Consider the following 26887-nt stretch of genomic DNA (forward strand, 5'->3'; position numbering starts at 1 on the left):
TACAAATTGTTTTTATTTTATAGTATTGACTTCCAGAAATATGCTCCTGTGCTAATGCTATCCTGCCTCACGAAATTTCTGTTCAAACAGAAAAATGTGAGCTCCTGAAAACGTGAGTCAGCCTACAATAATGTGTTATCATCTGAATACAGTGAATGACGAGTGTATCTCTGACCAATACAACTGCAATAAATAGGAAATATGGCTCTTACACATTTGACATTTTTTTAAGCTTCATAAACTTGTATGTATTGCTGTTCAGGTTGCTATTCAGCTTGGTACCTAGTTTTTGTTCACCTGGTGTTACTCGCAGACAGAATCGCACACAAGCCAATACAAAAATCGTGTTATACTGCATTGTTTCCTAATATGTCGGTCACGTTGGAGCAAATTCATGTCATGAAAATGCATGCTATAGTAGAACTGACTGTGTGAAATTGGTTTTTTTTTTTTTTTTTTTTTGACTGATGCTACATAAGATTGCTTTCTTGTATCACATGCCGCTGCTGCTACTACTACTAATTAAAAGTTTAAGTAAAGAAACTACAGCTTTAATTTTACAACAATTGAATTAATGTAATTTGTTCATATATTTAATGATGGGAAGGAACTGAGAAACTTCTTGTAATGCTCAAGATAAGATTAAAAAGTTCCAGGACTAAATTGTTAAAAATATCTGAATGGTGACTAAGATACTTTTTTTTTTTTTCATTATTATTCTATTTTGTAACCCAGAATACCTAGAATTTTTTTTATAGTAGGTCACATTTTCATTGCACATGCCGGAAGATTTATTTTTTCTGTTGTTGATTGTAAGTAATTTCATAATGTCACTTTTCACAATGTTATTGCTCTAAATAAATAAAATCTATAAAAGTTTGCTTTTGTTGAAGAAATCAGCTTCAGAATAGAAATGATTGCTGAAGCATGTGTGGAAAGCTTTCAAAGGTAGAATATTTGAATGGTACAAATGCTTGAGAGGTGGATGAGATATCACTGAAGATGATGTAAGGTGGGAAATTCACTTTAGCAAATGACAGAACTGATCTACTGCATTAGAAGCATTATGGGCCAATTGTTAGATAAGAATTGAAGACATAAGTTGTAATACTGTACTGTAGTTGTAAAGCATTATATCTGATATTTTAAACACAAAAAGGTTATATAACTTCTTTGTTTCCAATTTTTTAAGAACAGATCAGATGGAAACAAGAGTTAAACTTTTAAAAGGTGTACTTAAAATGTTGCCACTCAGTCTATAAAAGAATGGGAAAAACATGTAGATGTGGTAGAGAATGACAGGCAGAAAAAATATTAACAAATTGGAAACTTGTAAGCCACTGAAGTAGAAGGAAGACCAAGAATAAGATGGAAAGATCTATTCTAAATGTAACAAGCAGGATACTCAATGGGAAAAGATACAAATAGTAGTTGAAGCAACAGATAATTAAGATTTTAAAAAATGAGAGTAGTTTAGCAAATTGTAGATGGATATCACTGAGGTTAGAACCAAGCCCATGTGTAGAAATTAAGTTTATGTTGTTTTTTTTTATATGCATTTAACTTTAAGAACTTTACTCTTCAGTAACAACAGCCACAAGGCAGGAATTATTAAATTGTAATGCTAAATGTTAACATTACATTTGTAATATAATGCCTAATGTTAGTTTATCATTATTAATATCAGATAAAATGACAGGTTCTAAATGAAATATTGAATTAATACCCTGTGATTTGTAATGGTAATCCATAGTTGCCAGGTTGTGTAGTTTTTTACTATTTTCAGTCATACAAGATATGGCAATAAATTTCCCAGACTAGTGCTGTTGTGGTCATGTTCAGTGAGTTTGAAAATTAAGCAAAGTGTGTATGTTGTAGTTCAAACTTCCTCCAACAAATGGCACTACAGATTGTCCAGTAGGCTGACAGATTGCAATAACAACCAGTTCCATTAGTAGTGTTAACATTCTGCATCACAATTTTGCAATGGAACAATAAATGAATATTAAATTTTGCTTTAAATTGGGAAAATCTGTAACAGAAACATATAAAATGTTAAAAACTATTTACAGTGATGAAACGTTAAGTTGTACCAGTGCATTTGACTAGTATAAGCAGTTCAAAGACAGATGTGAAGATGTCACAATGACCCATGAAATGGGTGTCCATTAACCTCTCAGAATGAGGACAGAATTGCAAAAGTTTGGAATATCGTGGCAAGAGATCATCATTTGACCCTCGAAATGGTGATTGATGAGTTGGATATGAATAAGTTGAATATGATTAACACTTAGGTTATTAACACTCTGGCAAAATTGGTATAGGGACTACAGAAACAGTTATGTATGAGACAATTCTTTTAATTTGGCTATAGGTTTGCTCAAAGCCCTTGATGAAGTAGCAGACTGATGTCTGAGTGGAAGAATGTTGTTTTCTCCTCTCTAATTTCAATTTTCTCTTTATTAACTTCTATTTATTATTTCTTACTTTTATTACCTTTCACCTTTAATCATAGGCTATCCAGACTAAGGCAAGTACTGTAATACTTGTTTGTTAGTCATGTCCCATTCACACCTTATTCCTCACAGAGTGTAAATTAAAATTAACTAAATTATAAAATTGAACAAAATATATATATATTGGAGTTGTCTGATGACTTTTAATTATTAAGGGGTGTTAATGTAGTTATCCCATGTAGAACCAAACTTAATAATAAGAAATATGTTTAGTGTACACACACACACACACACACACACACACACACACACACACACACACACACACACACACACACACACACGGTTACTAATTGCTGTTAACATTGTTTAACAATTTAGATTAAATTTCATCATTGTTGCTATTTCTCTAAAAAAGAAAAAAAAGTATATAGTCATGTGTATCATATGTTAGGTTTGTCATATCTTAATATGCCAAATCTTTATTTTTTATTATAATTTTATATTACAGATACATGCAACAGTGCCCCAGAAGTTCCTAACACTGTGGTAGATTTGAAGGGTAAAACACCACCCTTTGCTCCTTCAACTTCCTTAGCCATTACTTGTTCACATGGGTATATCTCTGATAGATTAAGAAGCGAAGCAGTTTGTGTTATTGAAAATGGAACTGCAATATGGGATATATCTCCTGCATTTTCATGTCAGCGTAAGTATTGCATGTTTATATTGTTATCACATTAAAATTACCATTTAAATATAAATTTTACCATTAAAGCTTATTACGAAAAGCTAACAAAGACACAAACTCAAGTTATTATTTTAATGGCACCCGCGCTTGTTTCTTACATTCATATGTATATTTTATCTTTAGATACATGTGTTCCCTGACTGATTTGCATGTTGTGCAGTCTGTAAAACCTGGAATAACTCATGGAGGAAAACCCTATTTCTTCCACCTTTGATCTGCTAACTACAGCCTTGATTGAAGAAGACTAGAAATTATCAGCCCAAGAAAGCCTTTTGTGTACTCAGTTACCTTGCAACAATATCTGCAAGTATCATTCCACAAGATTTTCATAAGAAGTAAGAAAAAAGATCATCTATTGCATAGTGCTCTTCTTATGAGTCATCTTAAAAAAATTGAATGACACATGTGCAATTTTTTGTAGCTGTCTCTTTGTACAATCATACTAGCGTTTTTGCGATGACAGCTCCAGCAATAGTTCAGCAGTGTAGCAAATCTGATCAGTGGAATTTGTTAGTTTGGTGAAATATTAAGCTTCCAAGAAAGCATGTTTTAACTTCAAAAGATTACAATTTTTTTTTTTCCCTTGCCTTTTTCCCATTATTATGTGGGGTCAGCGTTTTTTTTTATTGTTTTGGCATGCAATTTTTACGGCTGGATGCCCTTCCTGACTCCAACCCTCGCCCTTTAATCGGGCTGGGAATATACGGTGGTCATTCCCTGACCTGCTGCATCCTCCGTATTTGGTGGGTATGGGCTCGAACCCCCTGTCTAATCAAGAAGCAGTGTGCTATGCACTACTGCTCATGCCCACCTGGCTACGGAGGTGCCTCAAAAGATTACAAATAAAAACTTTAACTTAAACCCATTCTCCTAAATTAGTCAGACATGACAATTTCATTAAGATAAGTTAGGTGTTGGAAAAAAAGGAAACAAGTAAAAACAGACAACTCAGCATCCCTGACCTTCATTTTCATATAGATTTGTTGTTGTTTTTATTTTTTCCCAAATATTAAATGTATCATTTTGTTAAGAGCTTTTAGTAAATGTTCTAAAAGCCGACCCAGTGAGCTCTCTACTCCTTTAAAATTCAAACAACAGCATTGATTTTCAGCAAAGTATATTGTGATAAATCAGTAGTGGGAGCTAACATCAGTTATGTCCCATGATCAATTAGTGTCAGCATTAGTATTAGTGGCATATGATGCAAGAAAATAAGCTTATACAGCATCAGCCAAAAAAAAAAAAAAAAAAAAAAAAACCACTTATTCGCCTACCATTCGCTCCAAAATTTTGTCTAGTTCTTCCTTGAATTTATTTAAGCTGTCAACTTCCATAACGACTGATGGAAATTTGTTCCAGTAATCAATCACCCTCTGGCCAAAGGCAAATTTCTGCACATCTGTTCTGCAATTGTCATTCCTCAATTTAGATTTATTTACCTCAAGTGCATAATCTGAGGAAGAGGAAGAATCCTGTCAGCATTGAGCTTGCTCAAACCATTCAAAGCCTTAAACACCTCTATCAGATCACCTTGCCGGTGCCTAGTCTCCAGACACTGTAATTTGCAAAACTTAAGCTTTTCTTGGTAAGAGCACCCCCTTTGTTCCCCTCACCAATCTTGTTGACTTTCTCTGTACTCATTCCAGCAGCTCTACATCCTTCCTAAAAAGAGGCCTCCAGACCTATATGCAATACTCAAGGTGTGGCTGGACCATTGCCTTATACAAAGGGATAATTACCTCCTTATGTCTGCTAGCAAAGTTTCTGTATATCATTCACAAGACCCCCATGAGCTGCTCTGGCAGCCTGTCTGGAAATGGCATCTGATGTAAACCAAATCAATTTAGAGGATGGCACAGATAAATTCTGAAGTTCCAAATTTTACACTGAAAACTATACGGGAAGGCATAAACCTAGTCTAGCAATTAGAATCCTATTTTTTGAATGTAGATCCTTTGACTGAAAGGAGCACAAAGTTCAAAATGGCGCTTTAAAATTGCTTAGCTCCATACTATTAAATTCACAAATGTCTATCAAGCAAAAGCAAACAAGCCCAGATTATTGATTTTTTAGAGAGAGCAGAAGATACATGAAGTCTAGATGCTGCAGGAGAAAGTTCAGAAGATGAAGATATTCTGAACTTTCTCACTGTAAAAATGTTTTGTAATTTATTTTTTATTTATTATATGTAAATGTATTTATGTAGGTTAAAAATAACTTTTTTTAATTAAAAAAGATTATTTCTTAACTCTAAATACTTCCACGTCGAAAAGGGTAGGTAAAATTTTTGGTGCCTGGAACCTAACCATGTGATTTCCCATTAACTCCATTATATAAACGGTTCCATTTGCTCCTGTCCCCCCCTGAACCTAACCTCGACGTAAATCAAGGGCTACCTGTGTATGGTGCATGACCATTCGGTGTATGCAAGAATTTGGTGAAAGACGGTTGATATCTACAAAAATTCAGCAACTGATAATTCGGTGAATTCTTTGGGAGAATTTGGTGTATGGAAAAACAAGACAGAAAATGCAAAGTTTTAACATGCCATTCTGTAAATGGTGAATTTAGTGATAATGATATTGTTCTTGATATCTTATATTTTTGTTGGAGCATACTATCCACCACCTTTTTTTTTTAATGCACATTCTGCTTTTTTCGGAAATCTTATTAAAAGAGTTCCATGAACAAGTTAATAATTGGGATACAAGAGAACCTTGTTCACACTGCAATGTTGCTTTTGTAAGTTGAATTTTGTAGGAAATACACAGGAGGGTGGGGGGGTGTTGTTTCAGAGAACAAAAGTAGAGATTATTAATGAATGTTGGCTGGGTAATGTGCACCTTCTGACATTCAGTTTGCAACCTACACTATAGTTTTTATTGAAAGAAGTTAGTAGTAGGCTTGTACCATGGATGGGTTTAAGGTAGGTGGGTAAGCTTCCCTAAAATTGTGTAGGGGTTGGAATTGGAGTCTGAGTCCCCTACATAGAAAAGCACTGTAGCCCAGTGAGGTGTTTTCACCAGCATCCCGATTTTTTTAATTGCTGAAATAGGCACATACTCACTTTCCAAATGCCTATGAGGAGGAATAATAAATGGATAAAAATATATTTTCTTTGTCTTCTAAATTTCTGCATTCCTCCTTTTGAAATTGTCAAAATTTCTTTTGTTTTCTAAACCTTTTACTTCATTGATTTTCTTAATTTCTGATCTCTGTATGATACACCAAGTTGTCATACCACAAATTGTCATGCACCAAAGTCTTGCAGCAAATTGACGTGAATCCCCTCAAAGAATGCAATAATTAGTAGGAATATCATATGTTATTAATATAACAATATACTGCATAATATCTTCTGTCATGATTATTACCCATAACAATGGATGACTAATAAGTGTAACCAAAGTGCTATCATGATACTTGATTAAAAATAAATATACGAAGATATGTACAGTAAATTCAAAGTCACATTACATTGCTGATATCAATTGTCTCAGAGTACAGTCAACTAGATAATATGCTAATTGTGATAATGGCAAAGCTTCACTGTTAAGCTTCTCTAAAATGGGTGATATTCTAAATACTAATAAATTTTCCTCAAAGCAATAATGGTGCCTTTTTAGAGCATCACTCTTCAGGCTGTTTGAGAGAAGCCTTTCTTGTTGTTTGTGCTTTATTTCAAGTTATCTTTTCTCGTTTGTAAAGCAGTTTCTGCTGTTTACTTGTATCCATGAGTAGCTTCCTGTAGACTCTTTTAACCATGATTATTTTTGAGTTCTTGGTTTGAAGTTATGGATTCTAGGAAATGCAGTTCCACTAAAGTTAAGAACTACTTTGACAGAACTGTATTGAATAAACTGCTATAAAAGCTTCCTTCATCAAGTGAAATCTCTGCGGAAGGAATGACTTTAGGTTTGCAAGATTGATTTCATGGAATTAGATTTTTTTCAAAATTATGTCTTTGAAAAGTTTGAAGTACTATTATTAGGTTTTAAATTAAATACCTTTTCTCATTTTGATTGCTTATATTAGAAGAATTTTTTATAGAATTCTAGTTTAAAAGATCTGTTCTAAGTGGGAATGAGTGAATAGAGCTGCTGGTTTGAAATTCTAATCGCTGTTGTATTGAAGGGCATGGGATGCTTTATCACTCTACTATTCTCCCATGCTAACATCCATCATGTTCTGAAAGAATATGAAAATCTGCAACATCCCCAACTTGGTGGTGCTTACTACTTATTCATAAGTTATCTAAAGAAAAAAAAAATTTTTTTATCTATAGATGCAACATCTAGATTATTTAGCATAATAAGTTTTGTGCTTTAACCTAAACTTCAGATTTGTCTTAGTTAAACACTAAATCCAACTAATCTTGCTCCTTTCTGAGTGGAAGAAGCAATTGCAGGCCTATATCAGAACCATAATGAATAAAAAAAAGTAAAGATACAACTTGATGTGTAAAATATGCAAATAAGTGTTTTAGGTTCATATGCTAATTTTTGTTTTAAAATCCATAATTTTTTAAGCATTTTGGCCTTAATTGTGTGTGAAAAAAGCTTTGACTCTAAAAACTCTTAAGAGCTTTCTTATTGCATTTTTTATTGTGCTAGACCCAGCTTTGGGAAGAATGTGAAATAAGAGGATTTTAGTATCCATAGTGTGACCGCAGTATAATTGCATTCCTGTTTAGATGGTCCTACATTCGGTGGTATTTACATTTCAGGTAGCCAAACTCCAGTTGAGAATTCTTGCTGCTGTTGTCATCCATCAAGTTGGACTGATGTATGTTGAAACATTGCATTGTCATCAGTGAGGGCAGACAGTGTACGATTAGTGATAGTTATGACATTCTAGACCTATCATATGGTACATGCCGACACATTTTAATTGAAAATTTAAACATGAGGATTGGTGCAAAATTTGTGCCTTATTTTTTCAGTGACAAACAGAACATAATCAACTTTCTGTGCACAGGGACCTGCAAGTACAGGTCAGAAAGGACAGAAATTTGTGCCTTATTTTTTCCAGTGACAAACAGAACATTATAAATTTTCTGTGCACAGGGACCTGTAAGTACAGGCCAGAAAGGACAAAAATTTCCTTTCCAAGGTCAACAAGGGATGAAAGCTGGGTTTATGGTTATGACCCAGAAAGCAGCAGTCTTCCCAGTAGAAAAGCTCATTATATCCACATCCAAAAATGACAAGGCAGGTCAGATCAAATGTGAAGAGCATGCTGATTGTGTTCTTTGACAATGAGGTACTTGTTCATCAGGAGTTCCTTCCTGACAAGCCAAACTGTAAATCACCAGTTGTATACCTATACCTTGACTGCACATTATGGCATCAGCTGCCACTGCACCATTAAAAACCAAACCAAACCAACCAACCACTCTATACCAAGGTCATAAGTTATTTGAGGGAGAATGTCAGGAGAAAATGTACTGGTCCACACAGATTTGTCAGTTTAGCAGTTTTTAGCCAAGAACAAATTGGCAATGGTCCCACACCCTCTCTGTTCTCCCAACATGGCTCCCTGGTGACTTCCTGTTTCCCAAAATGAAAATCCAATTAAAAAGGATGAAGATTTGAAGGCGATGCAGTGGTTCATTCTGAATCACAAAGTGCTGGACAGCATCATGAAATGGAAGTTCCAGAGATACTTCAAACAGTGGGAGAGGCACTGGGATCAATGTGCCATTAAAAACTCTGGAGGAGGAGGACTGCTTAAAGGGGGATACCACCAAAATGTAACTAATGTAAGGCTAAATTAATTTTATTGTCCCAGTCCAGAACTTTTTGGCTCACATTTCGTATGTCTGTTTTTAATTGTGTATACCATAATTAAAGTGTTAGCCAGTGTTTTGCAGCAGTTTTATAGCATTTTGAGTGACATGCCTGCCTGTCATCATTTCTTTAATATTAGAGTTAATCATGCAGAGACATAATTTTACAGAATTATTCACTTGTATGTTCATATTCTAAAGTCATACCTTATAGACATTTGTGTTATCATCACTTGCCCGACTTATAAGAAAGACCTCACCTTATGTTCTAATTGCTCTATGGATTTGCTGTTTATTATTGTAAGTCAGTTCATGTTTCTTGTGAGATAATGATAAGAAATAGTAAGAAATCTAGTATTTTCTGAAGAGTTTTGATTTAGTGGTACATTCACTTTTTATTATTTTATTTTTTTTTAAATACTGGTTTTCACATTCTGGCATAGCCTCTTTCTGTACGTAGCTGTAAGCAAAGTGGGTTTTGCTACTTAGTACCTTAATCTCATATTGGGAGACACTTTTCCATGAGTTGCCTTGGTATTTCACTACTCTGAATAAAAAAGCACTACTCAGTGGAGTAGTATATTGCTTTTTATTTAAGTGTATGCCACTACCCATACCCTGGTTTTGACTCCACTTAGTCTTGTTTGTGGGCAGGTTGGCATTGCAAAGACCTGAACAATCCAGTGATGAGACATACCTGCAAGTAGACATAATTAAGTTTAGGGCAAAAGACTCAAGCTACAAATTCTATAAAAAGATATATTTTTCTAGCTTGAGGTATGTTATTTGACCGGAATCCCCTTAAAAAATATTTTTCGGTACATCATAAGCTTCTGAAGATCAGGTGGCATGAAGTTGCAAAAAATTTATTGTCATTATGTATATATTAGGTTGATGAAACAGTTTATTCAACTGTTTCGCTAAACAATGGGATAAACTTTTCTGTCTTGTTTACTCTTTTTAAATTTAGTAATGAAATAAAGAAAATTTATTCATGGCAATATATATAATGTACATGCATATATAGCCATACCCTATTATTTCTTAAAACAAACTGTGAATAATGAAAATTAATTGCTATTTTATACTATGTATAAGAATTGCTCATAACTGTAACAAATAATACTAGAGAGAGAGAGAGAGAAATGCTAATTACACATAAGCACAAAATCTAAATTAAAAATTATAATACAGTGAAACTCTCTATAACAGACACCACGGGAGTAGAAGAGTGTCCGCTATTGGGAGGTGTCCTCTTTGCTGAAGTCAGTGTACATGTAGTCAGTTACAATAATGCAGAAAAAATGAATTTCACTTTAACTGGCTACTTACCATACTTTTTTTTTATTGCTTATCATTATACATTTGTGTTTCAATTAACTTTTGATAAATAATGCATAATTACTTTTTAATAAATAAACTTTTATTAATGTTATATATATTATAAAATATCATTAACTTTTAGTAAAAAATTAATATAAATTGCTTTGTTTAGAGTATTTCATTTTGACAATTTCATTTTATTGTGGATAATTAATGTGCTTACAAGTTTTACTCCATATTCATTGTTTTTGCTCACATAGAATTTTTTTAATGTGTTTAGGTAAAATAACGTATCAGAATATTTTTTTTAATTTGGGGTCACACTGTTAGCATTAGCATTAGTAGAGGTATACAATGCAAGAAAGCAAGTTTATGCAGCATCAGCCAAAAAAAACCCCCCTCCCATTTCATCCCTCCATTCGTTCCAAATGCCTGTTCAGCTCAGCCTTAAATTTATTTAGGATATTAGCTTCCACAACAAAAGGTGGAAGCCTGTTCCACCAATCAACTACCCGCTGGCTAAAGGCAAATTTCTGCACATCTATTCTACAACTATCTTTCCTCAATTTGAAACTGTGCCCCCTCAAGTTCTTAGTCTGAGCAAGACAAAGAATCCCATCAGCATTCAGCTTGCTCAACCCATTCAAGGCCTTATACACTTCAATCAGATCACCTCGCAGGTGCCTACTCTGCAGGCACTGCAATTTACAGAACTTAAGCCTTTCTTGGTAAGAGCACCCCTTTTTTTCCCCTCACCAATCTTGTTGCCCTTATTTGTACTCATTCTAGCAACTCTACATCCTTCTTAAAATGAGGCCTCCAGACCTGTACACAGTACTCTGGTTGTGGCCTGACCATTGCCTTGTATAATGGGATTATAACCTCCCTGTCCCTGCTAGCAAACCTGTTGTTCAGGTTCTTCATCTTCCTCTTCCTCCATAAGTTCATTGTTCATAAATTCACTTACAATGTCTTTTACTTCAGTGTTTTGCCTTCCACCACTACATTTAGAGTTGACAGAAACATTTGCATCACTACTCAGTGAAGAATTTCCTAGTGTCAATAGCAAGCCATTAAGTACAGATGCATCTGCAAAGTCACTGACACACTCAAATCAAATCCTTTGTGGAAGCTGTTTTAATTGTAGAGGGGCTGACATGCTTCACTAATCCAGATTATATCTTGTAGTACATCTATAATTTTTCAAAGTTTTGAAAAACTTTTTTCTTCATCAGGTTTCAAAAACCATTTGCTGATATTTCACTTTAAAGTTTTCAGTTATTCTTTGATCTAGTGGTTGAGAAGTGGATGTGACGTTGGGAGGAAAAAACATTGTTTCAATATTATTCAGTTTAAAGTGTGGGTAAGATGTGGCATTGTCAAGAAATAAAATAACTTTTCCGTCCTTGAAAATCATTCTTTTATCCAACTGGATCAGCCATTCTGTCATTATCTCACTAGTCATCCAAGCCTTATTGTTCGATTTCCAATGTACATTGAATTTGCTTAAATCCAAACCTTTAAAACACCTTGGTTTCATAGATTTGCTTATAACAAGAGGCATTTCACAAGTGCCCTTCATGCTTGTACACAAAAGTACAGTTAGATGTTAATTTTCCACTTTACCTCCAGCATGTGTTTACCTCTCTGAGGCACATTGTTTTATCTGGAACTGTGTGGGAGAAAGAAAAGAAAAAGACCCGTTTCATCAACATTCAATATGTTTTCTGGCGAGTATGTAACAATTATTGATGGCAGCCTTTTTTTATCACTCAGCAATGGTTTCCAAATTAACACCAGTAGACTCCCCACAAATTGTTTTGAAGGAAATATTGTGTGACATCTATGGCACTTACTTAACTAGCCATTACACGCTTTAAAGTCAGTGGTACTAATTTTTTTGGCAATTTTTAGCATTAGCATTAGTAGAGGCATTTGATGCAAGAAAGCAAGCTTATGCAGCATCAGCCAAAAAAAAAAAAATAAAAATAAATAAATAAATAAAAAATAACCATAAATAATTTCTAAACCTTTGGTTTGATTCATGGGCCCAGAGATGGGAATATTTTGACTGCTAACCTGACTAAACTCAAATGTCATTTTATCTACCAAAGAACCTTTTCCATGAGAAAATGTATGGTACTGCTTTCCATTTTCCCACCACTGTTTTAACAGTTTTTTCTGATTTTTAACAATTGCTGCTGTTGAGGTATTTCCAATTTTCAAATGATCAGTTAACTTACTAATTCCATACTTTTCTTTTCTAGAATATTCTGTCACTTCTGCTTTTTCTTTTAAAGTTAACTGCTTTCGAGACATATTGTAGTACAGTAAGAGTATGTAACTGTAAATTTTTACATGGACCTGGAACTCTTCCTGAATTTTAAAATCGTCCAGAATCTGTCCATTTGAAATTTACTGCAGTGCTGTAACAACTACACACTCTGAGGAAACAAAACTGAACCTTACAGAATGGATAGATGGTAATTCCAGATATGTGAGTTGTTCTTTTTTTGCACGTTGAAAATCTAGACATACCATACGTTTAGTGGAGTTAGACTACAGCGTGGTTAGCATTAGTAAAGGCACCTGATGCAAGAAAGCAAGCTTATATAGCATCAGCCAAGAAAAAAAAAAAAAAATCTAATTTCACCCATCTCTGCTCCAAATGTTTGTCTAGTTATGCCTTTAATCTATTTAAGCTATCAACTTCTACAATAATAGGTGAAAGTTTGTTCCAGCAATCAACGACACACTGGCTAAAGGCAACTTCTGCACATCTATCCTACAACTGTCTTTCCTCAATTTCAATTTGTGCCCTCTCAGGCAATTACTCTGAGCAAGAGGAAGAATCACATCAGTATTGAGCATGTTGAAACCATTCAAGGCTGTATACATCTCAGTCAGATCACCTTGCAAGTTCCTAGTCTCTAGACACTGTAATTTGCAAAACTTAAGCCTTTCTTCATAAGAGCAACCCTTTGTTCCATTCACTAATCTTGTTGCCCTTCTCTGTACACGCTCAAGCAAATCTACATCCTTCCTAAAATGAGGCATCCAGACCTATACTCAAGGCGTGGCCTGACCATTGCCTTATACAGAGGAACAATCACCTCCTTTTCCCTGCTAGCAAAATTCCTGTATATCATTGACAAAACCCCATGACCTGCCCTGGCAGCCTGTCTGCATTGCTCAGAAAACTTCATATCTGACTGCACAATTACTCCCAGGTCAGGTGGGCAGGAGAAGCAGTGCGTAGCACACGCTTCTTGATTAGACCGGGGTTCGAGCCCGTGACCACCAAATACGGAGGATGCAGAAAGGTCAGGGAATGACCACCGCATATCCCCGGAGCAATATGGCCTTAGTTGCTAATGCTCCTAAAAACCAAATAATAACAAATAAATAACTCCCAGGTCTTTTTCATTTTCTACCACCTTAAGTGTAGTACTGCACAGTTGGTACGTTTCTCTGAGGTTACTTCTACCCATATGCAGTACTTTGCATTTGTCAATGTTAAACTTCAGTTGCCACTTCTCAGCCCATCTGCCCAAATTTTCTAGATCCTGTTGCAGTAGCACACTGCCATTACTGTCATTAACAACTCTGCCGACTTTCGTATTGTCTGCAGACTTGGACATTAAGCCTGATATACCATCATTAATAAATACAGAAAACAATGGACCCAATGCTGAACTGTGGTGGACTCCACTAATAACATTAGTTCACGATGAGCAGTGTCCATTGATTACCACTCTGTCTTCTCCCACTCAACCAGCCCTTTATCCATAGCAGCAATTTGCCTCCAGTGCCACGCTGCTCCAATTTGTGCAGCAGTCTTCCATGTGCAACGGTATCAAAAGCCTTTCTAGGGTCCAAATATATGATATCAAAATTATTACCTACATCCAGTTCCTTTGTGACCACATCTGGTCAGACAAGACTTCCCCTTAACAAACACATGCTGTGTCCGAGCTATAACTGAAGTCTTGTCTAGATGATCCTGCAGTGCTTCTTTAAAAAGTCTGATTAAGTTTGATTGACAGTTTATTAATGTAGTATACATTTGTAGAGGACTCTAATGCAAATGCTTTGGAGTCCTTTTGTAGTGTTAATTTATTGTACAGTACTGTATTACAAATCAATTCTCACATTTACACTAAATCTCTCAGCAAAAGTGTCTCAGGTTTACAATTTTATTGCTTTGCTAAGTGATGTACATGCCAGTAGAACTGCTTCAGACAGTTAAAACGAAGTTTGTAAATTCTATATCAGCAGTGGTGAGCATATTAATAACATTCTGCAATCTACTCCATAAGTAATCAGTGTCTATCAGAATTCTAATTAGTGCCACTGTTACTGTAATGATCTTGATGTTCACTTGCCTTCATGGCTAAATAAAGACCTATGAAAAGGTGTATGTGTGTTTGCTACAATCAAAGTATTTATCCGAAATGTTACTCTTTAAAAAATCTGTGTCCTGGAAATCTGGAAGGAGGTCAAAATCATGAAGGACAGCTAAAAAGTGTTTGCATTCTTACTAGAGCGTGTCTGCTTTGGAGAGGTCACTTAAACATGTAATTTCAAATACAGGCAACCCCCATATAACATGGTACTTCTACAACACTGTTTTGCTCTAAGACAGTTAGAGAATATCAGCAAACCTTACATAATACAGTATTTTTGAGCTTTTGTGCAAGGACAACCCTGATATTATGTTGGATGTAATTTTTTGACAATATCCATTCTTTTTTGTGAATCCCCACTCTTGACTCTCTAGTCAATATGCAAAAAAAAATTATTGGGAAATCATTTTATTTTGTTGGGAAATTCTGTGCTATTGAACTTGTGCTTGTTTGAGACCATAAAAAATTGACTTGGAAGGTGCAGTTCATGACTTTTAATGTTTTTGTAAGGTTATTTTGGTTTTTATTTGATAGTTTATAAATTTTCCAGGGTATGGAAAATTATTGTGTATAAATTTTCCCAGGTAAACCATATTGGAATAATTTCATTGTTGTAAATTAAATTCCAGCCCTAAATTATTATGCCTAAGGAAATTAAAAGAGCAATGCTCAAAAGAAACTATTTCTCTAGAATCAAAGATACAAATTTTGGATTGTCTTAAAAAAGGGGAAAAGGTATCATACATTGCAAAAAACTTAAATTTAAATGAAGCCAGCTAGTTTCCAGTTTTAATGCCGATGAGACAGGTCTTTTGTGGGGAAAAAAATGCACAACAGAACTTTTATTACAAAAAAAAAGAAAAGTGCATCAGGTTTTAAGGCATCAAAAGATCATGTAATGTTACCTATGTGCAGTAACGTATCAGAAGATTACATGATAAAACCTATGCAAGATTCATCGTCATCATCAGCCATTTTCAATCCACTGCAGGATGAAGGCTTCTCCTGCAACTTTTCAGTTCCTTCTGTTTTGTGCAATGGCCATCCATTTACTGCCCACAATTCTTAAATTTCATCTTTCCATCTCTGATGTTGTCTTCCAGGTTTTTTAGTTCCTCTTGGGTGCCATTCTTTTATTTTCTTAGTCCATCTGTCATCATATCTTCCAGCTATGTCCTTCCCAAGTCCATTTGTTCTTTAGTTTTGATAAGAATGTTCTTTACTTGAGTTTGCTGCCTAATCCATGTGTTTCTCTTCTTATTCAACAGTCTAATTCCTAATATAATTTGTTCCATTCTTCACTGTGTAGTTTTCAGCTTCACTTCCATAAGTCATGGTTTGGAGTATACGTTGGTTCATTATTTTACGTTTCAGAATCCTTGTGCAATGAAAGATGTAAATAAAAACCCGTTACTGGTATATTGGAAAGCAAATAAAAAAAGCTTGAGTAACTGCTGATTTATTTAAAGAATGGTTTTTAAATTGTTTTGTGCCAGCTGTGGAAAACTATTAAATCGGAAAAATATAAATTTCAAAGTTTTATTACAATTGGATAATGTACCAGGCCATCCAAAAGATTTAAGTCATTCAAATGTTGTAGTAACGTTCCTACTGCCTAATTCAACTATTAGATCAAGGTGTTATATCTACCTTTAAAACTCATTACATCACAAAATCGTTACAGTGAATTTTGGAAAAAGTTGATTCCAAATTTATTGAAGTGATGGAGGCATGGAATTTTTAAATTGAAGACTGTATCGGAATCATAGCTTTATTGCTCAGAGAAGTAAACCGTCATGCTTGTTGGAAATGTGTATGGCCAGACTAAGTTCATTCAGGAAATATGGTTGAACTAGTAGAAAACAGAATCAATGCGATTGTAGAACTTGCTAAGTTAGTAGGAGGGGAAGGTTTTAATGATATGACTACTGAGGACTTCAAGAATTACTGGTAGAAAAAGAGGCTGGTGAAGCAGATTTGGTGGAAATGGCATCAAAGGTAAACCAAATTTAGTGGATTTTGGTGTAAATGGAAGCGGATTTGGTGGAAATAGCATCGAAGGTAAACCAAATCAATTCAGAGGATGATAGCACAAATCAAAATTCTGAAGTTTCAAATTTTAAACTAAAAAGCATACGGGAAGGCATAAACTTAGCCAAGCAGTTAGAATCTTATTTTTTGAATGCAGATCCTTCAACTGAAAGGGGCACAAAGTTCAAAAGGGAGCTTCAAAAATGCTTAGCTCTATATCACGAAATTTACAAAGATCTATCAAGCAAAAGCAAACAAACCCAGATTACTGATTTTTTAAGAGCATGAAATCTTGATGCTGCAGAAGAAAGTTCAGAAGGTGAAGATATTCTGTAACAGAGAAAGTGTTCTTGTTTGTGTTTAGTAGCGATGAAGAGGAAAAAAATTAAATGAACATACATTATCTGACATATTATTATTATCATTAGTCATATGTTGCAAGGAAGCCTGAGGCTTTTGCTGCACCAGCCCCCCTTTTTGTACTGGTTTTTAGTCCCATATAACCCTGTTTCGCACTACACAAGATTTTATAGGAACTTAACTACCATGTTATATGAGGGTTACCTGTACTTATGGCTGGGGCCTAAGCCTGAGTGTCCACAATAAGAGGTGTCCATTAGAGGTTTCAGTGAAAAATAAAAAAAATCAAAGTTAAGAGCCAGCAGGGAAGCACAGTGCCATGGAATCCTGAGATAAATTTACATATTAAGGAAACAAAATATCAAGATCTGTTTTTCTTTCCTGAAACTCAGTACTGTAAACAGGAATTACATTCTTGCTGGTTTGATCAAAACTGTTCATGCCAGCCCATCCTATATTGTGTAAGTTTATTATAAATATATTTGTATACCAAAAAACAATTATTTAAATTGTGCATCACAATGTTCAGAACTCTTAATACACTTTAATTTTGCTTCCACTGTTAAGCAAATTTTCTTGCTCCTTTATGTCAATCTTTAGCCATGTTTTTTTTTTTTTTTTCATTATAAAATTAATGGAATTCACACTACATTGCAATACAAGCAAAATAGGCAGAATAAAGCCGGTTTCAATAATGATATGAGTACCAGGCTAACAAATAACATTCCTTGAAGGTAATTCTTTACTGACTTATAACAGAAATAATCATATAGGGAAGATATCAGAAGAAACATTGTAAATGGAAAAAAAATTTCAGTGCTTGCAGAGATGCACAGAGTTTGTCAAAGTCAGCAGTAGCAAATTGGAAGAGGTAAAATTAAAGTCTGCCTATGAATATATACTGAAATAGTGATGTACTGAAGAATCACTATAATAAATTGCATTGGTATTTTCATTGGAGCAATTTCTTGCAATCATTTTTCAGTATATCTTTATTTTAATATATTCATTTTACCTCTTCAAATGTGTCATTGTGGTTTTGATAAATTCTGAGCTGGCAGAAAGAGACTGCCTCTGCAGCCATTCCCCCCCCCCTCCCCCACTCATGTTTCTTCTAGTGTCCTCATTATACTGTTGTTTACATTTTAGATCAGTGAAGAGCTCTCTTCAAAGAATCTGATAACCTGACCACAGAGCTTTTATATCAGTCACAAAATAGCAAGCAAACAACGAATTTTTTAGCAAGTAAAAAGGAGTTCTTAGTTGTGAAAAACAATTTTGCAATTAATTTATCCATATTTTCAGTAGTTAACAATTATTTTGGTAACCAGGCAAACAAACTATAGATACATGGTGCTAACTTGTAATTTTTTAATGATGAATAACTGAGTAGACCTGTATGATTTATCTGTATATGTAAAACCTTTGTAATCTGCCCTTTTAATATTTGCTCTTTTTTTATTCCCCCCCTCCAACAGCTGTAAGTTGTGAATTTCCTGGTGACATTTCACATGGACGAAGGAATGGAAGTCTGTACACATATCCAAATAGTGTCATCTTTAATTGTGATCCTGGTTATGAAATTAAAGGGAAAAAGGAAATTTTCTGTACACCTAGTGGGCAGTGGAGTGCAAGGACTCCTAGCTGCAAAAGTAAAATATTTTTATTCATTTATAGCAGGCATGTGAGGTAGCAGTTTAACTCGTTCTAAAGAGTAATTTTCCTTTTTAAAACTAACTTGATTGGCATGTCTTTGTTTCATATTCAAAATTTTAACTATTATATTTGTACTTTCTTTTGTATCTAAATAAAAGGCATAATAAACCAGTTTGAAAGATTGTAGGTATATTAAATTGTTTGGAAAGGAAAGATTACTATTTGTGTGAGATATATTTTTACTTTGTGATTTATGTAATATTTATTTGATATGAAAATTAATAATTAATTAATTTCTGCCAGAAATAAATACGAGCAAAGCTATAGTAGCATTACAGATAAAAGGCAGAGGTGATTGCTGAATAATTCAGAAGTCTGCATATAATATTGAAATTTGGAGGTGATGAATTCCAACTAACTTTGCACTGGAATTTTTGTTTGGGTATGGCCAGCCAGTGGTTGGAACATATCTGTAGAACAGAAAGCTCATTTTCAACTCCAGAGACAGGATGTAATCATGGGTCTTAACTAAACTACTACAGTAAATTCCTGTTGTAGTGCTTTTAAGGAGACTAGCCCCAAAAGAGCACTAACTGAGAAAGTGTCATAAGCAGAATATCTTTTTTGTGAAATATTTTTCACATTTCTTTGATATTTTGGTAGATAACATTGATAATTTTCAGTTTTGTTTTTTTGTGTAGTGTTTATGAAGTAATGGTTAATACAAAAGCCGAAAACCTACACAAACAGGAGTCCTGTAAATGTTAAAAAATGTATGTTACTTATAAGATTGACCATGGGGCCAGAAGAAGGCATAAGTGGAAATGCATTATAAGCAGGAGTGTTATAATGGAAGTCTACTGTAGTTGTAGGGGAGCTAGGGCTACTGTGAGTATGACTATGGTAAACTTTCATTTTAATACTCCTGTAGAATTATTGACATTAATATAATAATTAATTAATAAAATAATTAATACAAAATCATAAATCATTCCATTATAACACTCCAAGAAAAATCATTATCATATATAAAACATAATAATAATAATTATTTTGCTTGGTTGCCCCCTGAATCATGTCCTCCACAGACAGGATGCAATCATCTAGGTCTTGACTAAACTACTACAGTAAATTCCTGTTGTAGTGCTTTTAAGGGGACTAGCCCCAAAACAGCAGTAACTGAGAAAGTGTTATATCAGAACATTATCAGGGCACAGTGAGTATCGTTACTCATAAGATTAACCTTGGGGCCACTGCCCAATGGTCAATCTTATGAGTAACCATACTCACTCTGCCCTGATAATGTTCTGATATAATCTAAACTCTTATTTCTTCTTCTAGCATAGATTAATCTAATCTATGCTAGAAGAAGAATGTTTTGTATTAATTTTTCTGGGAAATAAAATGTTTCTGTATAAATTTTATTGTAAAAAAACATGCAACAGTATACCTGTTAACAGTGTATTGCAACCATGAAAATAAGGAAAATGGTGATAAGTGATATATGATAATTAAACAATGTTTATTTCAGGAAGGGAGAATTTGATTGGATCAGTGAGATGCAATTTACAGGCGATGAGTGGATTGGTGTGTCAACGCTTTGTGGCACAGCAGCCTGTCTTTATAGTATTTCATTTAACTTTATAATTATCATAAAACATGTAGTAGTAGTGGCATGTGATGCAAGAAAGCAAGTGTATGAGCTTATGCAGCATCAGCCCAAAAAAAAAAAAAAAAAAAAAAATCACACCATTCCCTCCAAATGCCTGTCCAGTTCCTCCTTAAATTTATTCAACCTATCAACTTCCACAACGACAGATGGAAGTTTGTTCCAGCAATTAACCACCCGCGGGCTAAAGGCAAATTTCCGCACATCTGTTCTACATCTGTCCTTTCTTAATTTGAATTTATGCCCCCTTAGGTTCGTAATCTGAACAAGTGGAAGGATCCCATCAGAATTCAGCGTGCTCAAACCCATTCAAGGCCTTATACACCTCAATCAGATCACCACGCAGGTGCCTAGTCTCCAGCCACTGCAATTTGCAGAACTTAAGCCTCTCTTGGTAAGAGGATCCCTTCATTCCCCTCACCAATCTTGTTGCCCTTCTCTGTACACGCTCAAGTAAATCTACATCCTTCCTAAAATGAGGCCTCCAGACCTGTACGCAGTACTCAAGGTGTGGCCTGACCATTGCCTTATACAGAGAGACAATCACCTCCTTCTCTCTGCTAGCAAAATTCCTATATATCATTGACAAAACCCCATGACCTGCCCTGCCTGCCTGTCTGCATTGCTCAGAAAACTTCATATCTGACTGCACAATTACTCCCAGGTCTTTTTCATTTTCTACCACCTTAAGTGTAGTACCACACAATTGGTATGTTTTTCTGGGGTTACTTCTACCCATATGCAGTACTTTGCATTTGTCAAGGTTAAACTTCAGTTGCCACTTCTTAGCCCATCTGCCCAAATTATCTAGATCCTGTTGCAGTATCACACTGCCATTACTGTCATTAACAACCCTGCCAACCTTTGTATCACTACAAACTTCGACATTAAGCCTGATATACCTTCATCAATATCATTGATAAATATACAAAACAACAGTGGACCCAACACCGAACCCTGTAGGACTTCACTAATAACATTAGTCCACAAAGAGCAGCACCCATTGATTACCACCCTCTGTCTCCTCCCACTTAACCATCCTTTTATCCATTGTAGCAACTTACCCTTAATACCATTCTGCTCCAATTTGTACAATAGTCTTCCATGCGCAACAGTGTCAAAATCTTTCCTGAAATCCAAATATATGATATCAAAATTATTTTTTACATCCAGTTCCTTTGTAACCACATCATAATATCCTATCAAATTTGTCAGACAAGATTTTCCCTTAACAAACCCATGCTGTGTCTGAATTATTGCTGCAGTCTTGTCTAGATGATCCTGCAATGCATCTTTAACCAGTGACTCCATTATTTTACCTGGAACAGAAGTTAAACTAACTGGTCTGTAATTACTCGTGTCACCCTTCGATCCCCATTTATGAATTGGGGATACATTTGCGCATCTCCAGTCCGTGATAACCTCCCCCCGAGTCCAAGGATGCTCTCATAATTATGGCTAAGGGTTTGCTTAGTTGCTTTGCCGTCTTCTTTAATATAACTGGTAGATCCCATCCACCCCAGGTGCCTTTCTTATGTTTAACTTCAACAATTTCTCCTCCACTTTGCTCTCAATTATTATAAAATCATTAAGTATCCTGCTACAATTTGATAACCTTCTGCCATTTTCAAACCTTAATAATTCCTCATTTGTGAATGTAGATGCAAAATACTCATTCAGTTTGTTTGCTATCTGAGCAGGATCATCAACAGTCTAACCATCGATGTCAAGTGGACCAATCAGATTCATCCCCTTCCTTTTAGAGTTTATATAAGTAAAGAAATCCTTGCTGTTTTTCTTAGCATCTTTTGCCAAGGGTTTCTCGTAATCTGTTTTCGCCTGCCTAACCTCTTTTGTGACCTGATTACAGACTAGCTTATATCTGCCATAGGCTTCTGAGTCGCTTGATAATTTATATGCATCCCATGCATTTTTCTTCTCTGTTACGCGAGTCTCATTAGTTTATTAGATAACCATTTAGGCCTAAACCTTGAACAATACTTCTTAATAGGTGTGAAACTTTTAGTAGTTTCCACGATTAATTCCTTGAATGCTTCCCACTTAGAATTTACTGTTGGTAACATCGTCAGTTGATCCCACTGTACAGAATTTAAAAACTGTCGGAGATCCACTCTACTCACCTTTACGGAAGCAAAAACCCTTTCCTTTACCCCTGATGGTAATTAAATCTTTAAGGAAATCCCACATCAGTACACTGTGATCACTGCCACATAGTGGTTCCTTTATCTGCAAATTCTTAATACACGAATGATCACTGCTGATAACCAGATCAAATGTTAATTCTAATAAGCGTGGTAAAACTCTGCCAGACCTGTCAACAATTCAAGCTAATTGATCTTCATTGTTGTGGTAAAGTAAAATCTGAAGAAAAGGGATTTGCTAAATTTTTATAAGTGCCTCCTGCAGGAAAAAATATTAATCTACACTAGGAGCATAGAATGATATAGGATAGAAGGAGGACTAGAAGGATAAATGCTTTAAAACATTAATGTTCTTATTTTTGTGCAAGTTTGTTGAATTACATGTCTGTGAAAAGGCTTTTTTTTTTTCATTTAATGAAGTTGAACAGATTGGCACAAACTAGAACAAACTTGCAAATCAAAATATGGAATTTGAATTCAGTTATGGCCCAAAAAAAGTATCACACTTGATAATTAAACATTTAGCCATCATTTTACAAGCTCAGCACCTTATTGGTTAGGTATTATTTTTTAAATTATTTTATGATTATTATTCATCCTTTCAACAGTGAGTTTGGTGCAGGTTGAGTAGTACCCTATGATGAATTTTCTTAGCAGCAGTCTGTGGAGTAAGTTTTTCCATGGAACTTTGAAATTTTTTAAAAATTAAAAAGTTGTAGATAAATGCTTTAAAACAATGTTATTTTGATTTTATTACTTGACAAAGTAAAATTTTGGCAAAAATGAAATCTGAATTAAAACAAAAAATCTAAATAAAGCCTTTCACTACTTTTTTCAATGCAGTAATATCCTCTAGTATTACTTATTTCAATTTTATCAACTACTGAGTATAAATTCCAGAGAAATTCAGTTTTGACTTTTGTAAGCCCAAATTGAGCAACTGAGGTCAATAGATGCAATCTTCTCCAAATTTCAAAGCTGTTTTCATGCTACTATCTATTATAAATTGTCTATAATTAGTTGAAAACATAAATGACAGCATGTACTAGGAAAAATTAAAGTATAATTCATGTATTAACAGACATGTTTGAACTGACCTTCAAAACAGGATCTGTATACATGCCTACATGCGAAAAACACTATGTACCCCCGAAAGGGTTGAAGTTTAACACCTTCAGCAATCAATAATTTTATTAATAATTTTTAATAACATTATTAAGATTATCTAATTTTTTAATAATTTTTTTTTGTCCTGGGCTATTGTCATATTGTAGTATTTAACAAAATGCACACAATTGGTAATGTTTTGTGAGAGCAGATACTGATTGTCATGGCCTATGCAGTATACTTGGATAATTACTGTGATTGGAGTAGTTAGCATGTTTGTGTGTATGATTTTATTGCTTCTAAATGGTTTGCATTAGATCACCCATTCTGTGTGTTTCTTCTGCTGATATTTGTCAGTTTCAGTGAGTTTTATCTGTTTTTTCAAGCACTGTCTTGAGTGTAACTGATTTTTATACTTTCTACATAATTCAATCAATACATTCAAATGTTATTTTCAGTATCCTGCCTGTTTAGAATTTGCTGTTGTAAATATTCTTCATCATAGCAACTTATTAGTTATATGCAAGGGGAGATTGAAGTTTCTAGCCTCTCATAGAAGGAATGCTGGAAAGTTGTGCAAACCCATTTATTTTTCAATATAGTTAGCATTAGTAGAGGCATATGATGCAAGAAAGCAAGCTTATGCAGCATCAGCCAAAAAAAAAAAAAAAAAAAACCACTTCCCACCCCTCCGTTCGTTCGAAATAGTTTCCCTTTGAGTCAACACAATTTCTGGTACGATCCACTAACTTTCATGACCAGCTCAAATAAAATTCAGGAGATTCAGAAAATTAAAGTTCAGAACACTCAAACCAGTTGTTGACTGCATTGTCGCTGTTGAATCTCTGTCCTTTCTGACCTTTTTGAGATATGGAAATAGAAAATAGTCCAATGAAACCAAATCCGATGAGGAGTGGATGCTGTAATAGCTCAAAACCACATTCACACAGTGTTGCCTGAGACCACTGATATCTAGACAAGACTTCAGTTATAGCTTGTACACAGCATGGGTTTATTAAGGGGAAGTTTTGTCTGACCCCTTTGATTGGATACTATGATGTGGTCACAAAGGAACTGGATGCAAAGAATAATTTTGATATCATATATTTGGATCTTAGAAAGGCTTTTGATACTGTTGCACATGAAAGACTGCTGCACAAATTGGAGCAGTGTGACATTGGAGGAAACTTGCTGCTATGGATAAAGGGATGGCTGAATGGGAGAAGACAGTGGTAATCAATGGACACTGCTCTTCATGGACTAATGTTATTAGTGGAGCCCCCCAGGGTTCAATGTTGGGGACATTGTTTTCTGTATTTATTAATGATATTGATGATGGTATATCAGGCTTAATGTTTGCAGACAATATGAAGGTCGGCAGGGTTGTTAATGACCCTAATGACAGTACGCTGCTGCAACAGGACCTAGAAAAGTTGAGCAGATGGGCTGACAGGTGGCAACTGAAGTTTAACATTGACAAATGTAAAGTACAGCATATGGGAAGCAGTAACCCCAGAGTAATGTATCAACTGTGTAGTACTACAATGACAGTTGTAGAGAATGAATGAAAAGGGGGTAATTGTGCAGGCAGATATGAAGTTTTCTGAGCAGTACAGACAGTCTGCAAGAGTATCTCATGGTGTCTAGTCAATGATATACAGCAATTTTTCTAGCAGGGATAAGGAGGCAATTATCTCCTCATATAAGGCAATGGTCAGGCCACACCTTGAGTACTGTATACAGGTCTGGAGGCCTCATTTTAAGAAGGTTGTAGAGCTGCTGGAACGAGTACAGAGAAGGGCAACAAAATTAGTGAATGGAACAATGGGTTGTTCTTACGAAGAAAGGCTTAAGTTTTGCAAATTACAGTCTGGAGACTAGGCACCTGCAAGGTGATCTGATTGAGGTATATAACGTCTTGAATGGTTTGAGCATGCTGATGGCATTCTTTCTCTTGCTCACAATAATCTTGAATGGTTTGAGCATGCTGATAGCATTCTTTCTTTTGCTCACAATAATTGCCTGAGAGGGCATAAATTCAAATTGAGGAAAGACAATTGTAGCATAGATTGTGTGGAAGTTTGCCTTTAGCCAGCGGGTGGTTGATTACTGGAACAAACTTCTATCTGTCGTAGAAGTTGATAGCTTAAATAGATTCAAAGCAGAACTAGACAAACATTTGTAATGAGTGGATGGGTGAAATGAGAAGTGGGGTTTTTTTTTTTTTGCTGATGCTGTATACGCTTGCTTTCTTGCATCATATGCCTTTATTATTATCAATATTATTAGCTATGTGGTGCAATGAAGCCTGGTGCTTATTCTGCACCAGCCAAAAAAAAAAAATTCCCCGAGTTATCCTAAGAGAGAGAGAGAGAGTCAAAGTAGAAGGGGAATCACCAAGAAAGAGAAGAATGATGATATCCAGCTCAAGTCCCTGGGTTGGCCAAGTCCATACTCACCAGATGTGAGCCCCTGGGGTTAAATACTAATGTTATAAATTATTTACCAGTGCAGTTCCTATTTATTTTAACTATAAAAATATTTATGGAAGCAGACATTAGAATTATACCTTAAAATTTGTAGTTTTTAAAAATATATAAAACATTATTTTTTTGTAGCATAATGGTTTTTATTTTCAGTTATATCATGTCCACAACCCAAAAGTCCACAGAATGGTAGTGTGATAGCTCCATCTTTGCAGTATGGATCAGAAATTCATTATGAATGCGAGCAAGGATTTAAATTGGAAGGAGCAAAGAAACGTCGATGCGAAAAAGACAAAACTTGGAGCAGCAGTGAACCAACTTGTGAGGGTATGAGTATTTTGCTACATAAAATTTTGATTTAATTCTTAATCCCACTTTATCCAGGGGAGGAAAAAGTCCAGACAATCTATAATGGTAACATTATCAAAAGTAAATTAGTAATATTATGAACACTTCTAGTAAAATATAAATATACTTCTTTTCTTGTAGCCTTTTTTCATTAAAATAGTCAAGTGGGTAAATTAGCTTAGACTTAATTATTTTATCCACTTTATTCAAATACAAGATAATCCTATGAGCTTTTGATACCAATAGGACAAATTCCCCTAAATGGACTCTGTCAGTGTTGCTCCATGGAAACAGCTCTTTTCTTATATCAGGCATCCTTTGATAAATATTATAGAAAATTTTAA

General features: G+C 34.9%; 1 protein-coding gene across 2 annotated transcripts in view; it reads left to right on the plus strand.

The window, feature by feature from the left end:
• The window catches only part of LOC150090381 (protein lev-9-like), a 181946-nt gene that overhangs the window by 44578 nt on the left and 110481 nt on the right, over positions 1 to 26887 (plus strand). For both annotated transcript variants that reach the window (XM_090389840.1, XM_090389841.1), the window contains exons 3-5: positions 2968 to 3165; positions 18594 to 18767; positions 26349 to 26522. In XM_090389840.1, the coding sequence (XP_090245966.1) occupies positions 2968 to 3165; positions 18594 to 18767; positions 26349 to 26522 (546 nt within the window). The remainder of the gene's footprint in view (positions 1 to 2967; positions 3166 to 18593; positions 18768 to 26348; positions 26523 to 26887) is intronic.

The sequence above is a fragment of the Mastigoproctus giganteus genome, chromosome 2 (assembly GCF_048544385.1).
Source record: "Mastigoproctus giganteus isolate SK-2022 chromosome 2, ASM4854438v1, whole genome shotgun sequence".
Lineage (NCBI taxonomy): Eukaryota > Metazoa > Arthropoda > Arachnida > Uropygi > Thelyphonidae > Mastigoproctus > Mastigoproctus giganteus.